This window comes from Neomonachus schauinslandi, chromosome 1 (assembly GCF_002201575.2).
Source record: "Neomonachus schauinslandi chromosome 1, ASM220157v2, whole genome shotgun sequence".
Taxonomy (NCBI): Eukaryota; Metazoa; Chordata; class Mammalia; order Carnivora; family Phocidae; genus Neomonachus; species Neomonachus schauinslandi.
Window position 1 is genome coordinate 170,094,551 of NC_058403.1, and position 19,931 is coordinate 170,114,481.

A 19,931-nucleotide genomic window follows, 5' to 3' on the forward strand; every position below is an offset into this window, starting at 1 on the left:
TTGTGAGTGCCTAGACTAAAACGATCAACTGAAGATCTCACATTGCGTATTTACGTACAGGAGGCAAATGAAAAGCAATGTAGGACCTGCCCAAGTTGTAGGGTTTTTGTAATATTACTGAGAACCTTGGGTTTAGAGGACTATACTAGTTGTTCACATAGTCTTACACTATTCCAGTAGCAGTCACAGAGAGGGCACCCCGCTTTTACTTTTGCCACCTGAAGGGTGTAATCACAGAGTGTTCTATTTTGTTCATTGACACTGGCCAATAAAATTTTCTGATATGTAAAAGAAATGCATATAACACTTTTAGATTGGTTTTATACATAACAAAACAAGACCTCTGAAATAGCGGTATCTCTGCATACTTCCTATTTAGAATAGAGATTCTATTTTAGTAGGACTTAAATTACTGACTTGTCCCCAGAGAGGACAGAGATGCTAGGACTGGCTATACAAGAAGTCAAATCAATTATAAAATGTTAGAATGTAACAGCTGAAACAGTACTTTGCACTGTACACCCCTTTACCTACCGAAAGCATTTAGGGCTCAAGCCTTTAAAAAGCATATGTACAAGCCTGGTCATGGATATTTTAATGTAGACCATATCTTTTTAATTCGTGAAAAAAATTAACGACTAAGGGTACAGGAGAAACCTGATGTATACTGTCACATACCACATAAGCACATTTATCTTCCAATTCCAAAGGGAATGTTTATTAAAGGCTCAAGAGTAACTGTCAAGCCAGTCTTTCTCAGGCTTAGCATGCATAAAGAAATCATTATGACAAAGGAAGGTATCAACTATATACTAAAACTTAGAGCTTGCGAGAACAAGTTTCAGGTGTATGAATGCCAGCCACCCAGGATATACCTAGTCTTCATAATTTTATACAGGATATTCTGTCAACTAATTTCAACACAAGTTAGTGTTGAAATTAAATTCATTTAAATGTGTTAAATTCAAGTAAATTAACACTTAAAGACACTGATAAAATAATGTAGTTATTTCAATAGCAAACACTTTTTTCTTAAAGATAGTTACCACTTTTTAAGATCAGTAATGCGCTACACCGGAGGAAAAAAAAAAAATTAAACCCTAGAGAGGGGAAGCCAACTATACTATTCACAGCAGGAACTATTCCAGAAGCAGCAGAAGGTTCAAGGATATAAATGAGATTTAAGAGGAGGTAGACTTAAGTTTATTGCCAGAAACTCACAAAGACCTCTGTTGATCTGAGAAGGTCCTCCAAGCTGGCTTTCATTCAAGTCTCTTAAATCTCACTGAGAGGGAGAGAAGAAAACCTAGCCTTACCCCAAATTTTCTGCTATTTAGTGCCAGCTCTCATCAATTTTCGCTCTTCTTTATGTAACTTAGGAGTTCGTCTTTCTCCATTTGGTAGCCGCTTTTTTTCCACTGTTCTCGCAACTGCTGCAACAGAGCCCCAATTTCTTTTCCTGAAGAAATGCCCACTTTTCTGATGTCATGGCCACTCACAGGAAATGGAGGAATGCACCACTGCTGCATCTGCTGCAGAAGACCATGCTCTCCCTGGTACTTCAGGAGTTCACACACGCGGGGCATTGCATCAGATTCCCTAGACTAAGGGCCAGAATCAAACATTAAAGTTCCATCTCACGTTAGAATGCTTGCTAATGAGCATATCCTAACAGGTAAATAAATAACCGAGGTGAAATTTTTCATTTAAAATAAATGACATCCATGTAACACACTGTAGACCTTAATATTAATTAGTTCTGACCAAGCCTGTATATACTTACATCTATAATGAAGTCTTGATAGGGTTTCAGTGGCTCTGAACTATCCATTGCTTTAACTAAATCTTTCCTGTTTTTAACTATGAATATACCAAGGTTCTTCTCTTCTTTTGAAATCTTCAACCTCAAATCCAATTTTGTGACATCATCCTGTACTTTGAATAATGAGGCCAAGAGAGTCATTGGCTTTGGTGAAAAACCATCAGCATTTTTACTAACTTTGTTAAATTCTTCTAAACTTGCACTAGTAGGTAAGCCTGTAGGGACAAAAACATTTTTCACCGATTTTGATTTTTTACACACTCATATCCTCAACCAACCATGGTGTAATATACAAAATGCCCTGTCACTAGAACTCACTGATTCAATCTGATGCTCCATCTTACAGGTTAACCACTGATAAACACTGTTGCTATTCCCTCCCATAATGTCCCCAAAACCTAGGGGAGTCCTAACACATGAGTTTCCACTACTGAGCTACATCAGGAGGTCCTGAGGCAGTGGTGGTGTCAGACTCATGGGAGATACTTACTTACTCATGACTTCCCACTGACCTGTCACAGACCATCCACGCCCCACACTGCCATTCAAAAACTGTGTATGACATAGCCCCAAGCTTCCTGAAGTGTGTTCCAGCATAGACCACTGTTCTTTCTAAAATAATATTAATTTCTACGTATGTCACTCTTTCAAGTGCTTTACACGTATTAACTCATTGAATCTTTTAGCCCTTCTATTAGACGGATGCTGTTCCTCTCACACCCTTTTGGATTCAGTAACTAATGATCATGGAACTAATCCAAATCGCAAAGCTGACATCACTCAAACCCAGGTCTGACACCAAAGGCCACTGTGTCCCACCCCCGACCCCGAAGTTTATCTTATTTTAAAATACTGCATTTCTCCTTTTGGAATTAGTCAAATATTTTTCCCTATGAAATTTTAAACCAGATGTTTCACTGTAAAAAATTCAAATATTTTATAACTTGCTCTCACCTATGTAAGGAGCCACATCAAGATCATAGAGGAGGTGAATCAAATGATTTACATGGTTACCAACAAGAATTTTTTTCAATTCCACCCAAATCCTCTCTCCTGATATTCCAGCCAAGCCTTTTGCATTTTCTGCAATTGCTTCCAAAGTCTCAGGATCGTGGTCACCAGGTTTGTCTACAATTCTCCCATAAAACCTACAAAACAAAATTCTCAGAGCATGTTACCTCTATGTTGGCATATCACTAGAAAAATCTTGTTTTTCATTTAACTGGTACTATTCCATACATCTAATATGAGACAACACAGATTTAGGTTTAAGAGGGACCTTAGACATCATCTGGTCAAATCCTTACCTTCCTTTTGTTCCCAAGTGACAAAACCTGAGCTCCAATAAAATATAAATAACCTTTTTTTTAATAAGTAACTTTCTTCAATTAACAAGAACTAGAAACCTCTACTCACTTGCATTTCCAAATCAGTGACTCAGACACTTAGAATGGCCATCAAATGTACTTCCTGGAACTGGTACCTAATACTGGATGAATAACGCAGAACATTCTTGGGAAGACTGGAATGCCATCAGCAGAACAGTGTACAAAGCTTGCCTCTCTGTGCCCATCAATACTTTTAATGAAGAGTTTCAAACAGGACTCATCTAGCTGCAGACAACGGAGTATATTTCTAGCAATCTCAGAATTGGAAGCCTTAAAATACACCCGTACTAACACATCTTTAAAATTCAGTTCATTAATAATGTAGATTAAATGACAGTAAATATGGATGTCAGTCTGTGTTCTATTATTTGCAAAGAGACACTTTTGCAAATACTCAAATTTAAAGGAAGAGCGTTTACTGACAAAATATGTGGGCTCCGTTACAGAATATTCTAAATATGATCCCAACCAGTGAAAAATATTATTAGACATAAACTAGCCAGTTAGAATCGTTTTTAAAAAGCGTTACAGCTTGGAGTTTAAAAATCAGTGCTATGCACAAAACCATCCAAATTTATTTCATGCGTTTAGCAAGTTCATCTAAGGGTTTCTCATGACCACCTAAAACTGTAAACCATATGAAGGCAAAGACACTCACTCCTCCGTATTCAAAGCACCAGGAAGTGGTTGGCCTGTGGTAAACACTCAATTTTATGATCAGTGCAGGAAATAAAAAGAAAAATGGACATTTAAAAAATGATTTAAAGCTGAATTCTATAAAAGACCATCACAGAATGGAGTAAATATCTATGTTTTGGGAACAATCTCACAGTTAAGTCACATTTTACTAGTAAGTCTATCGGAAGCAGACATTTGGGATGTCACCATGTTGTACTCTGACCTGCGCATTTCACATGATTGGAATTGTGCTCTGGGATATTAAAATCTGTACTATTATTTTTTAAAAATTCTTACCGGAAGTATCGTAAAATTCGAAGATAATCTTCTTGTATTCTCTGTTTAGCATGTCCAACAAACCTAACTTTCTTATTTTTTAAATCTTCATAACCATTGAAGTAGTCAAATAAGGTACCATCAAAACCTATTCATTAAAAAAAAAGGGAAAAGATCACTGTTAGCAAATAAGAACTGGAAAACAAAATTCGCTTTTAAAAACTATTACAACAGTAAAAGCTAAGTGAAGAGTTACAAAGTTAAAATACAGACATGAACAGCATTCATGCATACCTACTATCAGATGGAAGACCAAATGGAATAAAAGGCTGTATTTACAACAGTAACTAAAAAGATAATGCCCAGGGGTGCCTGGATGGCTCAGTCCTTAAGCGTCTGCCTTCGGCTCAGGTCCTGATCCCAGGGTCCTGGAATCAAGCCCTACATCGGGCTCCCTGCTCCGCGGGAAGCCTGCTTCTGCTTCTCCCTCTCCCTCTCCCACTCCCCCTGCTTGTGTTCCCTCTCTCGCTGTGTCTCTCTCTGTCAAATAAATAAATAAAATCTTTAAAAAAATAAAAAGATAAAAAGATAATGCCCAGAAATGAACTAAACAATAAATATGTCTCAAGTATGAACTGGGGTGGAGATAAGACACCAGACAAGCTGATTTTCAAGTTAATATGGGAAAATAAACAAGAATAGCCAAGGTAATCTGGGAAAAAAGTAGCAAAAAGAATCTGGAAAACTAAAACAATAAACCATAGGAAAAAAAATTTATGATCCTGGGAGAAGACCTTTCAAAATATACAGTTAGGGTGCCTGGGTGGCTCAGTTAGTTAAGCGTCTGCCTTTGGCTGAGGTCATAATCTTGGAGTCCCAGGATCGAGTCCCACATCGGGCTCTCTAGTCAGTGGGGAGTCTGTTTCTCCCTCTGCCCTTCACCCTGCTTGTGCTCTCTCTTGCTCACTCTCTCTCTCTCAAAAAAGAAATCTTAAAAAAAAAATACAGTTAATCCTTAAACACAGGTTTGAACTCTATACATCCACTTACAGGTGGATTTTTTTTCCTGAAGATTTTTTTTTTTAATTTATTGGAGAGAGAGAGCAAGAGAGAGCACAATGGGGAGGGGGGGGCGGGAGAGAGGGGCCGAGGGAGAAGCAGGCTCCCTGCCTGAGCAAGGAGCCCGATTCAGGGCTTGATCCCAGGACCCTGGGATCGTGATCTGAGATGAAGGCAGACGCTTAACCAACTGAGCCACCCAGGGGCCCCGATCTTTTTTTTTTTTTTTTTTTTTTAACAAGACTATAGGTGTTTTCTCTTACGATTTCCTTAACATTTTCTTTTCTCTATATTGCTTTATTGTAAGAAGGCAGTATATAATACATTGAACATAAAAAGTTTGTGTTAATTGTTTCTGTTATCAGTAAAGCTTCCTACCAATAGTAGACTATTACTAAGTAAGTATGGGGGGGGTGGAGTCAAAAATTAATATGCAGATTTTAGACTGCATGGGGGTTTACTTAACAAAACTAAACACACAAACACACACACACCACCAGAACCTTAAATAATTCAACCACCTAAAAATCAAATATGCCTACATGACAAGAACCACCATAATGAAAAGCGTAAGATAACTGACATACTGAGAAAAAGACATGTAGGTCAGTATAGAGCCAAATACCTAACTTCCAGAATACACAAAAAGCTCTTGTAAATAAACAAAAATACCATGTATAAATAGAAGAATTAGCTAAAAATATACTAAGGAAACATAAAAAACCTTTAAAAATGAATTTTTGGAGAACCTGGGTGGCTCAGTTGGTTAAGCTCAGATCATGATCTTGGGGTTGTGAAATTGAGCCCCACACGGGCCTCTGCACTTAGCTGGGAGTCTACTTAAGATTCTGCTTAAGATTCACTCCCTCTCCACACCATTCAACCGTCCAAATGGGGAGGTCAGTGATCCTGAGAGATACTTCACTTGTGCTCTCCCAGAAGAGAAGCACTGCCACTACTTCTGAAAAACTACTTCTCAATTTAGTTCTGTCTGAACTTTAATGCTTCTTGATTTCCGAATGCAAAAATAATAGTAAGCTCAGGCTTAACACTTCCCAAACTGTTTGGATTTATATGGCATCTCGATATGTACAGCAAATTCAAAAGGCTCCAAATTCAAAGAAAACAGAATATGGGGGAAAAAAGGAAATAGGCAAAAATATGATTACAAAGTAGCAAGTGCATGTGGTATATCTGTCTCTTAATGACAAGATTGGACTCTCCCTGGTGAGCACGGAAGTACTACCAAAATTTGGAGGGAAGAAAAAGAAAAAAAAAAAAAAAACCACACAGGATAAGACAAGAGTGAAGTTTGAGAAGCAAAGTAACCAGAAATGCCAGAACTCGGAATGCTTCATCCAGTAAGTCTTGAAAAAAGCCTGGATGGAAAAATGGGTTGAAAGTAAAAATTAGTGAGAATATCCCATCAGTGTACACTTTATCTTTTGCTCTGAATAGCACTTTCAACATATGGTGCATAAAAGTAAGAAATAAAGTTGAGCTGTAAGAATAATGTGTAGTGGTTAAGAAAGTGACCTCTGGAGCCAGGATGCTTAAGTTGGAATCCTAATTCTGCAATCTACCAGCTGACTTTAAGCAAATTATTGTGGGTTAAACAGCAGTACCTGCATCATAGGGATGCTGGGAAGATTAAATTTCTGTGATGTGCACAGTGCCTGGCATATTATAAGGGCTCAGCAAATGTTAGAAAACAGTAGTACCTATAAGAATAGCTTTTATTTCTATAAAACAGTATACTGAAAAGGAATATTAGTTTCTCTCTTTTAGTTAGGTATGCTTAGGAGAAGCCAGTTACAAATTTTATAATTGCACTAGTTGGAGCAGTTTACCCTAAGTCAGAATGAGCTAAGAAGAAACAAACACCTGGAGTTTGATCACATAATGGAGAGAAAACATGTCCCAAACTGGGCTCCCTCTTGTCGTAAATCACCTAGGCTTTGGAAATCCAAGCTTCAGTCATGGTAGCCTGTGACTTGAGCTAAGCTCTTAACATCTCAGTCTATTTCCTCACCAAATGGATTTAATACTTAAGTTTTTGTGACAGTTCAAAGCGATAAAGTGTATCAAGTAACCGAGAACCTAGTAAGTGCTCTAAAAACACATCATTAACGCAGTTAGCAAGAGAGTCCCATCTTGGCATACAACCCCCTTCTCCATCCCATGAAGCAAATCCTATTACAGGTTTTCCTGTAATATCTCCAAGTTCACTTTAGGCCGCATCACCTTTACAAAAGACCTACATTAATACCTGTTTTTGTTAACCAAAAGAAATCTGGAAGAGGATTTTCACGTTGATGAAACAGTAATTGCTTCCACACCTTATACCATTTCAACTTGAAAAAAGTTACACAGGATACTTTTGGGTAGCAAGGAACCTGTCCTTCATCCTTTCACTATTACTGCTGCCACAAGTAGGTTATGAAGAGTGGTTGCTTCAGCTCTATTTTCTAATCCAGTCTTAAACACAAAGGGCTTGACTACAATTTATAGGGCAAAAAATAACGCTTCAATAAAGCACTAACTTAATTCACCTATTATGAGTCTCATTGGTTTCATTAACAAAAAAATCAAGTTGAGATGATAAATAGGTTCTCTCTTGCATGCCAACTCTGATTACAGGTGAGTCCTAAAATGTAATGCTATGAAAGAATCGGACCTTGTGTCTGGGCACGGCCACAGAAAAGGTGCTGAGGTCATTCACAAGTGTGTGCCATGGGCACCAGAAAAGAGGAAAGAAAGGCTAGTGTGGGCATGCACAAAAGACAGTGCAATGGAGAATGATTTGGGGGATGTATGTGGGTGCATTTTTCTTACCTGAAATGTTAACCATTTTTAGATGCAATTAATAAGTGAGCACGGAATGTGTACATGTGCCAAGCACTGTTCTAAAGACGTGTAATTATTAACTCCATTAATCCTCACGACAGCCTTGCAAAGGAAGCAGATATTAGCATCCTCATTTTACAGCCAGTGAGTCAGAGTCAGAATTTGAATCCAGGACTTTTGGCTCCAGAGTCATCTTTTAACCCATACACTACACTCTCAGATGAAACTAAACCTCTCCGGTTGGAGAACATTTCCAGGATGCAGATTCACTTGAAAAGGCAGCTTTCAGGGGTTAAGCATCCAACTCTTGGTTTCAGCTCAAGTCATGATCTCGGGGTCGTGGGATCACACCCCACATTGGGCTCCTTGCTCAGAACAGGGTTGGCTTGGGAGTCTCTCTCCTTTTCCCTCTGCCCCTCACCCCGCTCTCTCTCAAATAAATAAATCTTTAAAAAGGGGGGGGGGGCAGCTTTCAGAAAGACTGGATTAAAACATTATCTCCAGATATTACCTAAAAACATAGAATTTATAGTGAGATCTCTGCGTTCAGCATCTTTCTGCCAATCAGTTGTGAATTCTACCTCAGCATGTCTTCCATCAGTGACAACATCAATCCGCAGTGTAGTAATTTCAAAATTTTCTTCATGAAGCTGTAATGAAATGTTTTTTAATTAGTTTTTAGTATCACTGGATGAATTGAAAAAAATAAGAGTCCTGACAAGTATATCTTCTTTTCAAAGTCACCTAGTACACATCTATCTTGAAACAGAAAGACACAATATTCAAGATAGATCCAAAGAATTTTTTTTAAAAATAAATCCATCTTAATTAAAAAGGATGAGTCTGACATTAAAAAAAAAAAATGACAACTCTAACAAATGCTGTGGCAGAGAACAGAAGAGGCCCTCAAAACAGTGTATTCCAGTTCTTCATTTCAAATTAGGCTACTCTGAAATATTTTTTAATAGCTCCAGTTTGCCTCTTAAGAGCTGAATATCAATTTATAACATATATACCATTAGCAAAGGACTGATAGAGGAAGAACTACAAACCATTAACTCCTTCTGCAACTGGTAACCATCAATGATGCTGAAATAAAGTACTATATATATATACACACATATATATCGTGGGAAGAGAGATGAGCTCCAGCTGGGAAAAAGCGGAGTAGCTTCAGGATAGATGACATGTGAGCTGAGCCTTGAAAACTAAGTAGGATCTGTATGTGCACACGTGGAAAGAGCATTTCAATGAAGAGAAAAGATAACCAAAGGCACAGGTGAGAGAAAGAGGGATATATGCACAAGAAAGTATTGCTGACAAATAGCATGTTAGCATTTAGGGTAGATGGCAAAGGGTTTTACATGCCACTGAGGAATTTGGAATCTCTTCATTAAGAACTGAAGGCTACTAATGATCACTGTCTGTTCTAGAATTCCTCTCAATCTCATTTCTTCTCTAGAAACAAGTTAGATCTCACTATAAGGTTCTAGAACTCAAGAATTTGAAGCACAAGTTTTCTGTAAAGGTAAGCGGTAAGAAAAGGGTTTGAAATATGGAAGACTGAAAATCACTGTAGGAAACAGACCCCTGGAATGTCTCCCTGGCAAAGAACCAGAGATTAACTCACTAGAAAGGCTGACCTATAAACAATCACAATTTGGGACACCAGATACAGAGGATGGTGGGAGTGAAGCACCACAATGAAAATAAGATTAAGTGAAAAAAATCAACACGACCCTCAATCTCTTTCCCCACTTGGTTTTCCAAATGCTAATAACCAGGCTTGTTCTAACCTGAATGACACTAAAGGATTCTTCTGATTTTCCCTAATGAAAAGGCCTACCGATACTGACATTGGTGATCCCACAACTAACTAGCTGACATTTCCTACACAAACTACAGTAAAGTTCGCAAGTCACCTTACGAACACCAGAGGATCACCCAAACTTAAGAACCAGACCACATTTAAGGAAAGCCAACAGCAAAGACAGAAAAAGAGGAAAGAGGATGTCAAAGCAACTATAACCGATATCCTAAAGAAAGAAAGATACTGCATCTGAAACAAGAAGAGAAAGTTTTCAAAAGAAATATTCTGAGAAACACCTCAAAAATTTTTTAAATGGCAAAGGTTGCAAATATAACAGGAAAACTGGATGATCAAGTTAAGGCAATCTCACGGAAAGTAAAATAAAGATATGAGAATATAAAATAGGAGAGGGGCGCGTGGGTGGCTCAGTCAGTTAAGTGACTGACTTCGGCTCAGGTCATGATCTCAGGGTCCTGGGATCGAGCCCTGCGTAAGGCTCAGCGTGCAGCAGGGCGTCTGCTTCTTCCTCTCCCTCTGCCCCTCCCCCTGCTCGTGCTCACTCACTCTCTCTCTCAAATGAATAAAAAAACTTAAATATAGGAGACAAAAGATAAAACTAGCAGATCAGAGTCCCCATGGTCCAACATCCAACATCACAGCAGATTCCAAAGGTGAAGACCTTGAACAAAGGGGATGGAATTATGAGAGGAATACAAGAGGGCCCACTAAGTATCCCTACACAGTGAATGAAAAGACACATCCAAACCAAAGCACAGCGTCTTGAAATTAAAAACACTACATAAAAAGCTCAGAAAGCCTTCCTAAGGAGGGGTGGGGGGCTGGGATCCGGAGATGAAGTGGCTCAAAACACAGGAACTGAAACTTGATGGGTTTCATCTACTAAGAGGAAGGTCACAGAGTACAGGAACGAAATAATGGCACACAAAAAGCTAGAGAAAAGAAAAATGCTGTTAAGTGCAGGGAAAACCAAAATCACCCCAGAAAGAGATGCAGGCACAATACACTTCATAATCCAGCTGCAACCAATACAGTCAGAAATGAAAACACTGAACATGAATTCAACCAAACATGATGGTCCAGGCATGGTGTGAAGATGAGGGAGGGAGAGCTGCATGCACTGTGGGCAAGAAGCTGCCATTCTCCCGTCCAGCAAGTCAGCACACAACATCTCACAACTGGGAAATCTGAAACAAAGACAAACTCTGCAGCATAGAAATGACTTTTTTAGAAATGTGGGGCTAACAGGTAAGTACCATAAAAACTAGTTGAAAGTGGCTGTAGCAAAGGAGGATGCAGGGTGTAAAAGGGAGAGAGAGACAGACATATTTTATTAGTTTTTCGTCACTTGCTTTTTAAAACTAGAAAAAACATATTAAACTTCTAAAAATTACAAAAAAGACAATGTAATTGCTGTCAAACCTTTCACTTACCCTGGCAGTAATTGTTCCATGCTTTTCTCCTTTGTTGTTTATCATACGAATACCTGCAGCCTGAAACATGTCCTTCATTTGAGCAGGGGTAGCAGTGGTAGCAAAATCCACATCTTGAGGCTTTACTCCATTTAATAAATCCCTCACTGCTCCTCCTGCTATTCTTAATTCATGATTTTCTTTGACAAATAATTCTGAGAGGAGAAAGAATATATTTTACTTCAGTTTATTTAAGAATTATAGAAAGTACAAGGTTTTTCCAATCTATTAGGGACAGCAGAAATTATTTAACTAGACTTTTCACATAAAAATTAGAACAAGGCCCACAGAAATGAAGTGACTTACCTAGAGTAGAATGCCTCTCACAACTCTGAGAGCAGGGAATTTGCAGATTTTTTTCTTGGCAGATTCGGAAGATAATTCAGAATTATCTTCCGAATTATCTTCCACAATCCCCCAAGGTCACTGATATACATTTGAATTATAACCAAAAAGTGAAGAATTCTGCTTTTTCTCCAAGTTTATGTGCATACTTCAGAAACGTCAGGTGTTCTTAGACCTATTTCTCTTTGTGGTGTACTGATGCTGAGGCTATAACGTTCATGCATGAAACTATGAAACTGTCAAACAACATTAGTCTATCACCCCAGGTATGATAACGTTACAGCTAAGAATCCCTCAAGAAATAATCTGCATACAATGTTTATTTCTGCTCCTCTCTGTGCTCTAGAAAAGCCATAGGAAAGCTCAAACTACTGTGAGGGCCTCAATACAGGAGACCCAGAGTGGACTCCTCTAGGTACAAGATAAGACAAAGTCAATTGTTAATTACTCATGACCAAAGGACATCATATGGCACCTAGGGAGAATGACATCCAGAAACTGGCCTTATACAACCCCCTGAGCCTTGGTATTGCCAAAAGGTGGCCTGGCACCCATAACTGGGCCCTGGTATTCTCCTGTTGAACCCAAACAATGTCAGAGAACATCCACATCAGACAAATCCACTCGGTGACCATGATGGATCGGTTAAAACAAGACAACTAGTAATCCTGTCTGAACACAGAAGACATGAATACTATCAAAGACACCACCTTATGACAATTAATAATATGTGTGACTTCTTATTTATCCACCGGTTAACAGAGCAGAGAGCTGTGTTCTCACCTTCTAGGTAAGAATTAAGACACCCATCGCAGATTTATCCTTGCTTCCTGATACCACCTAACCCACAGGAAAACTGTACTTCTTATACCCGCCCCAAAATATGATACAAGCACAAACCCTACAAGAAGTCCTTTCTAAAAACCTTTGGCTGAGATACTCCAAGGTTCTCCATGGTCAGTGTTCTCCTAACAACTCACCTGGTCTCTGAGCTAAATACATCAGAGTTCTGACATCCCTAATCACAAGCCAGTATGTTAACCTCCATCCCTACCCTAAATCTGTGCTTGCTCATCCTCTTCCTCTACCTATTCTTCCTAAACCTTCAGCCCAACTCTCTGGAGATGACCTACAATGATCTGCTACAAAGTAACAAATGCTCCCTCCATTTACCTTCTGGCGTAAATTTCTGGCTGTCCCAGACCATCCTAAGTCCTTTCCAAGAGTATGTGTTGTTCATCTTCCTTTCACTCCACATTTCTAATCAAGTCCTACTGACTATATGTCCCTATTAAGGGTTCCTTCATGTAGGGTTCATGGTCTCTTAAAATAAAATATAAAAACCATGTATGGTAGTCAAAAAAAAAACAAAAACAAAACAAAAAACCATATATGTTAGTCCAGTTTTCATGAGATTTATAGAGGTCCATGACCCAAAAAGTTAAGGACTGCCAAACTATTTCTGGACTCTATCCTCATTTCTCCCTAGTTCAGGGCCTCTTCATCTCCTTCCTGAACAAGAGTGCTACATCAGCCCCCTTAAATCCAGCTTCCACCGTCTGTCTAGACAGAGGGTTCTAAATCACTCCCTTGATTAGGCTATGCCACTGTTCCTCTGACTACTCCCAGCACAATATCCACATTTCTGCGGTACATTATACAAGGGCCTCCTGACCCAGTTCTGTCTCCTCTCTCACTAATCTCTGCATCGCGCTTTACACTCAAACTCTCCCTGTAGTTTCTCTCTGTAACTTTGCTTGCAAAGATCACTTCACCCAAACACCTTCCCAGCTTACTCACCTCGCTAAGCAGCTGGCCATGAAATGTCTTGGTGCACAACCCACACCAGAAAGACATTTTGCATGTCAGTCACTCATACCTAAACCGAACTTTCAGGATGTCCTACCACATGATCTCATCTATTCTACCCTCTTTTCCTCTGTTTTTCTAATGCTGGTCATGACCACTAAATTGACTTTAAGGTCGACTAGTGGGTTACTACCCACAGTGAGGAAAACACTGATCTAGCACATCCGTATTCATCTTTTGTGATTCAGTTTAGGAAGCCTCTCCTGCTGGTGGAGTTAAATCAATTTCCTCTAAGCTATGAGAGGAGCCTATTTTTTATGCATACTAATTATATTAAAATTACCTGTTCATTCTCAGGGTAGAATACTTATCTTACTTATCTTTACACCAATGTGGCTCACAATGGAACCTAATTGTGATATCCCTGCTTCAAAAAAAATTTAAAAAAAAAAAAAATCAGAGTGACCTCATTGGAAATGTATTTTTTAAAGGTTTTCTTCCTTCAATACAGTGAGAAACTATTTTGAAATGCAAAAAATGAGTAAGTTTTACTTTCACTTGAACCTACTTTAACAGGATGAAGAAGGTCAAGACTGAATACAAGATCACCTCTGTTTTAAGATTCTCATGCTAGCTCGACCAAAATTTTAGGTTCAAAGTCACCTAATCAATTAACCGCATTACACAAAGAGATACAGAATTCAAAGTAATCTATTCATCATTTTGATTAGCCATATGGAAATAGAGAACTATTTCCCAAAAACTCACAATTCTAACATAATACCACTGAGAAAGGCGTATTAAGGCAAAAAATGTGCCCATGTGGAACAGTCACAAAAACTGTAAGAAATGCAATGACTTTATGCTGACCTAAAAGAATAGGGATTATCAAGCTTAGATTACTGGTATCTTCAATCTTACAGAAATCCACATTTCAATGAATTTTGTAAACTACATACTCAGAAAAAAAATACCTAATGCAGCTAAATTTAATTGTAAATTTAAGCCTGAGACTCAAGAAATGCATAATTTCATCATTCCAAAGCTATTAATCTGCTTCAACTGCCACAGCTGATAGTAAGCTATTTTTAATTATTATTGTTAGCAATCCAAAGGACCATGACATTATATGTCAGAAAATTTTTACGATTGTCTATTTTTTTATTTTAATTTTCAATCTAATTTTCATTAACTTCTTCCCTCTACAATTTTGAATTTTAAGTTTTGGAGGAAGGGGGTACAGAAAGTGCAACTAAAATGGGAAGACCATTTTATGTCATGACTATTCCTACCAAAAAATAAACGAACTGTTCTTCAGTTTTTCCAGGATCTCCCAAACTTGAAGAGTGATCAGGTGTTCCTACTGTCCCAAAAGTTACAATGATGGCCTTATGACAGCACATACCAAAGCACTTAAAAGCTAACCACTGAGTGCTAATGCCCAGTATTTGACCACAGCCAAGCAGCCAAAGAAGTCCTGGCTTGTCCACTAACCACGTTAACTTAGGAAAAAAATCAATGTTTGGAACTTCAGTCTCATGTATAGAATGGAGAAAAAAAATCTCATATGCCCCTAGCATGCCTCTACAATGTTGTCCTCAAGCAAAAGGAAAAATAAATTACATGAAATAAACTGACAAATTATAAAATCCTATACAGTGTACAGATAATCCACTACCCTAGCTTCCCTAAGTCTTGCATACTGGAAACTAATTTCACATGTGGCAAAGCACCTATTAGGATTTGAGAACTGGTATAGTATTCAACTGCACAGTATCACCATCCAACAGCCATCATTTGTGTGTATGTGTTTGTGCATTGTTTTCATGCAGAATATCTTATTTTACCAGAACACGCAAGTGTTTAGAAAGTAGCAAAAACCAAATAAAACCAATTATTTGATTTTCTAACTGATGAGCTTTGCACTAAAAGATTCCATTCTTGCCACTTCCACTCTAACCTAAAAAAGTCAACTTTAGAATATGTCCGTGCTGGGGCACCTGGGTGGCTTGGACAGTTAGGCATCTGCCTTCAGCTCAGGTCATGATCCCAGGTTCCTGGGATTGAGCCTCACATCGGGCTCCCTGCTGAGCAGGGAGCCTGCTTCTCCCTCTCCCTCTGCTTCCCCTGCTTGTACACTGTCAAAAATAAATAAAATCTTTAAAAAAAAAAAAAAAAGAATATGTCCGTGCTACCATTTGCCAGGCTTTGGAGGACAAGACCCTGGGGGTAAATAGATCTGTATCTTCCCACCGTACTGAGTTTCTAAATCCATAGGATTTCACCTCTCAAGATGGAGACAATTCAACTCTTGAGGTAAGGGTTAGTAAGCCAAATGAAATTGTTAAAATAAAAGATGTTCAAGAACCTATAGCAATCAATATCCAGAGCCTTGTTTCCAAAAGAAAAATGCAGAAGGACCTGGAACAGGCCACCAAGAGTTAATTACCTACATCCAAGCATTTGGCACCTTTCTTCCAAGAGGCCTCTTGCAACTGAAGGTGGGAAGATTAGGAGCTGGGAAAGGCATATAAAGAAAGAACAAGCTTGAATTCAACTCAGATTTGGAGCTTCTAAACTTGTGCTGTTCAAACAGTAGGCATATATGGTTACTGAACTGAGCACTTGAAATGTGGTGAGTCTGAATTAAGATGGTCGGGATGTGCTAACCACCAGATTTCAAGGACTTGCAAGGAAAGATGTGAAATACCTCATTAATAATTTTACATAAATTTTATATTAAAATGATGGTATCTTAAATGTAGTTGATGAAATGCTATACTAAAATAATTACTAAAATTAATTTCACCCATTTCTTTTTATCTTTAATGTGGCTACTAGAAAAGTGTATGTTGCACATGTGACTGATATTTCTATTGGACTGGAGTTTCTACACTTTTTCACTGTAATTACAACTCAGAGTGAAGTATCAGCTTTAGACCCTCCACTTCAAGGTCACATGAAGAATCTATATGAATCAACAAGTTCTGGACCACTGACCTCTGACGTGTATCTAAAAAATCATCTAAATTCAAGAATAGAAAAGTAGCTCTGGGAATAAACGAATACAAGGAAAGTCATTTCAACGCTCCTCCACCTTTTGTGCACAGAATTAATGGAGTTCTTACAAAAATTTATGGATGCCCATCCTCCCCAGAGATTCCAGTTCAGTAGGTCAGGGTGGTACCCCAGGATTTGTGTATTTTAAAAGCTCCCCAGGTGAACCTAATGGACAGCCAGGGTTGCATGCCACTGTATAGGTCATGTTTCTACAAACACATACCTTTGTGTATTTCTTAAGGGCCACTGAAATACCAGAGGCTTTGGAATGCAGCTGTGTGGCTGCTTCAGTAACAGCATAGCTGATTTTGAGGACCAATGTAAGGAATGGTAAGACTGTGACAAGCAACATGAAGCTGCTGTAATCAGGGACTTAGCTTAAGTCATTTCCTGTACCCCTTCCAGGTAAGTTTTGTATGTACCCAAATGGAAGGGACTCCTATTTCCTTCTGCCTTCAGTTCACTCAGAAAGCACTTATGACTAAGGAGGAAATATAGCTTGATGGTTACAAGCTGGGTACTGAAAGCAGACTACCCAAGTTCAAAATGCAGCTCTCTAGTTATTATAAAAATGTTGGCACATTCCTAAGCCTCCTTCCTCATCCACAAAACAAGAAAAAATGTATCTACTCATTAAGTTAGTAGCCCCAATTCTGTAACCTATCTATAAAGTAATTAGCATAATATACAGAAAAGCCATGTTTTTTAATTGAAGTCACTGCCTGAATCTTTTATGTTTGGCTATAGTTTGGGATTACCCATAGTAAACCTTTCTTTTGTTAGCTCAACAGCAAAAAAAAAAAAAAAAAAAAAACCTGAGTGTTGACTAAAAAACATTAAGCCTCCATTTCTCCATTTACACGGCCTTCCAAAGCAAGAAAGCATCCTAATCTCTCACCTGTCAGACTCTTCAATCCTGCTGTGAACAGTGACTGGAATTCTGGAGACTGCAACTTCATTGTAAATAGATACTGCTTGAAAAGGCACAGCCTACTCCAACTACCGCTCAGTAATGGCCTGCGCCAGGGATTCAGGCACCTCAGCATCTGGGGGCAAGGTCATCAACCACACATCTACAAGACAAACATGCATGTACAATAATGAAATTTACAAGTGAAGGAAAATAAAGGGATATACTGCAATTTTATTTAACATCTGAGAGACACTCAATCTCCTGTTCAGATGAAAAAACTGAAACCAGTGACAATTTGAGGGACAGTCACCTATGACTAGATCTAGGCTTGTGGCTATGCAGTTTTGTACTCCTGAAGCACTTACTGCTATAGTCGCGTTATCACCTTTTACTATTACAGTGCTCCCTGGAGAGGTGGGTTTCAGTTAAAACTTGAGGGGAGCAGGCTGCCAAGAACAGTGGTTGCAGAAAAGGAAACTCAAAACACAAGAAGACCTGGCCTCCTCCAAAACACGGCACAGTCACACGTTTAACACTGTACTTCCCCACCTGCACCTAAGATATATGACCCAGGGACATTTCCTAGGCATTGAAAAACATTTTCCCAAGACTTGTCTTAGCTGCCCGCTTTTTTCCTCATTCACCATTCCTTTCCGTCCTGCCGGCTTCTGAGTCCCACCCACACCGATTTCCACGTGAACTGGGTCTCCGTGAGGGACTGACAGGATTTCAAGTGGCCCCGACGGAAACCACAAGGGAGTCACTCCTTTCCGTGGGAAGCAGGTTTCAAAAAGCGGCGTTTCCCACCAGGGGGCGAGACGAGTTCTCCTCACCCAGACCACGTGGGGAAGAAAAAGTGTCCTTCCAACTCCGCCTAAAATCAGAAAAACCCGCTGAGGACCCTGGCCTTGAAGAGGCGTGTCCCGCCCCTCATTCCAGGTGCCAGACCGAAAAAGCTTAGTGAGACCCTCGGTGGGCCGGCCCCAAAGAACGGAAAGTGCCCGGGGAAGCCCGATGATTCAGCCTGCAGTTACTGGAACGTGGCAGGGACGCGGCCCCACGACCTGCACGTCGAGCTCTGTTCCGCAGTGGAGAGAATGCCTCTCACTGCCACAGGCTCGCACCCTCCCCAGGAGGCTCCATCGCCCCACCGCCCTCCCTGCGGCGCGCACCCGCACGCCTCTCCCGTGCACCCGCTCACCAGCCCCACCGCCGCCGCCGTCGTCGCCACCCCGCGCACTTCCGGACGGCGGACGCCGTGACGTCACCGCCGCGCGTCGGTCGTCAGCGAATGGGGAAATCGCAGCGGGGCGTGGGCGGGGTCCGAGTGGGCTCTCTCCGCGTTCCTGCCTCCCTACCACCCGGCTAGAAGCAGAGGGCGGCTTTTCCGCGCCTCTGAAGCCAAGCTACTCTGCAGGCGGTGCTCCTGGGGAATTCAAGGCACCAGGGTCTTGTATATCTTTTAACTACATCTCCCTACACCTCTCTCTTGCCCTGAGGTAGTCAGACGCCCATCTGCGTTGCATGCCCGTGTGATCTTGGGCAAGTGTCGCTCTTTTCCTTTGTAGAATGAGACCGTCAATAAAACCTATTACAGGGGGTTGCCAGGCTTTAATGTCATGTTACTTCCCAGCAAGGAGGGAATGCTCAGTGAGTGTTATTACTCTTCCCTTTCCTCAAGACCTAAGCAGAGGGTTTCAGACACACTAGTTCTAAATTAAACCCTCTAGTTCGTTGAAATTACTGGGCATATTTTATTTTCCCACCTGGTTTTTGTGAAGTCTGAAGGCTATTGCAGCTGCAAAATGAAGAACTTGGATTTGATGCAGTTCTTTCGTTTTTTCCAAGGCTGAGAAGAGTAAATAAAGTAGCAAAGGAGTAGGAGTAAAGCCCTAAATCCTTAAAAAGGGACACTTCCAATTAATTTGCCAATTATCTTTAAAAAAAATTAAAAAATCAGGGCACCTGGGTGGCTCAACAAGTTAAGCGTCTTCCTTTGGCTCAGGTCATGATCCCAGGGTCCTGGGATGGAGCCCTGCGGTTGGGCTCCCTGAGTCAGCTTGTCCCTCTGCCCTTTCCCTGGCTCGTGTGCACGCTCTCTCGCTCTCTCAAATAAATAAAATCTTTAAAAATAAATAAATAAAATAAAATCGCATCATATGTTTTCATTAAGTGTAGTCTTAATAGCACTCTAATTTCCCTAAAATTTTCCTAGGAAAATTCATGTGCCATAGTATTTCTGTGGTTTCCAATGATCAGCCCTCTTATCTTGAGGGCTATTAGGTAGCCCATTTTGAGAAGAACAGGCCTAGTTTCCCAAGTTGCTGTTCAGAGGCCAAGCATTGATTTATGTTTCTTCATGTGGCAATGAATATATTCATATATCCTAACTAGCCTGTGCAAGAAAAAAATTAGAGAATTCAATGTGAAAGAG

At 39.8% G+C, this 19,931-nt stretch overlaps 1 protein-coding gene across 2 annotated transcripts; it reads right to left on the reverse strand.

Annotated features, from left to right (window-relative positions):
* Nucleotides 1–999: 999 nt before the first annotated feature.
* TRNT1 (tRNA nucleotidyl transferase 1) lies at nucleotides 1,000–18,743 on the reverse strand. 2 transcript variants are annotated; one of them, XM_021695026.1, is made up of 9 exons: nucleotides 18,699–18,743; nucleotides 18,331–18,371; nucleotides 17,483–17,657; nucleotides 11,332–11,525; nucleotides 8,582–8,720; nucleotides 4,186–4,312; nucleotides 2,777–2,970; nucleotides 1,784–2,037; nucleotides 1,000–1,604 (listed from the first exon to the last, which is right to left on the reverse strand). In XM_021695026.1, exons 3-9 carry the CDS (start codon nucleotides 17,628–17,630, stop codon nucleotides 1,350–1,352), a joined length of 1,311 nt encoding a protein of 436 aa, XP_021550701.1. In that variant the 5' UTR covers nucleotides 17,631–17,657; nucleotides 18,331–18,371; nucleotides 18,699–18,743; the 3' UTR covers nucleotides 1,000–1,349. The 2 variants fall into 2 exon arrangements, with proteins under 2 accessions (XP_021550701.1, XP_021550702.1); XM_021695027.1 differs by lacking the exon at nucleotides 18,331–18,371 and having other exon boundaries at nucleotides 18,699–18,726.
* Nucleotides 18,744–19,931: the final 1,188 nt, after the last annotated feature.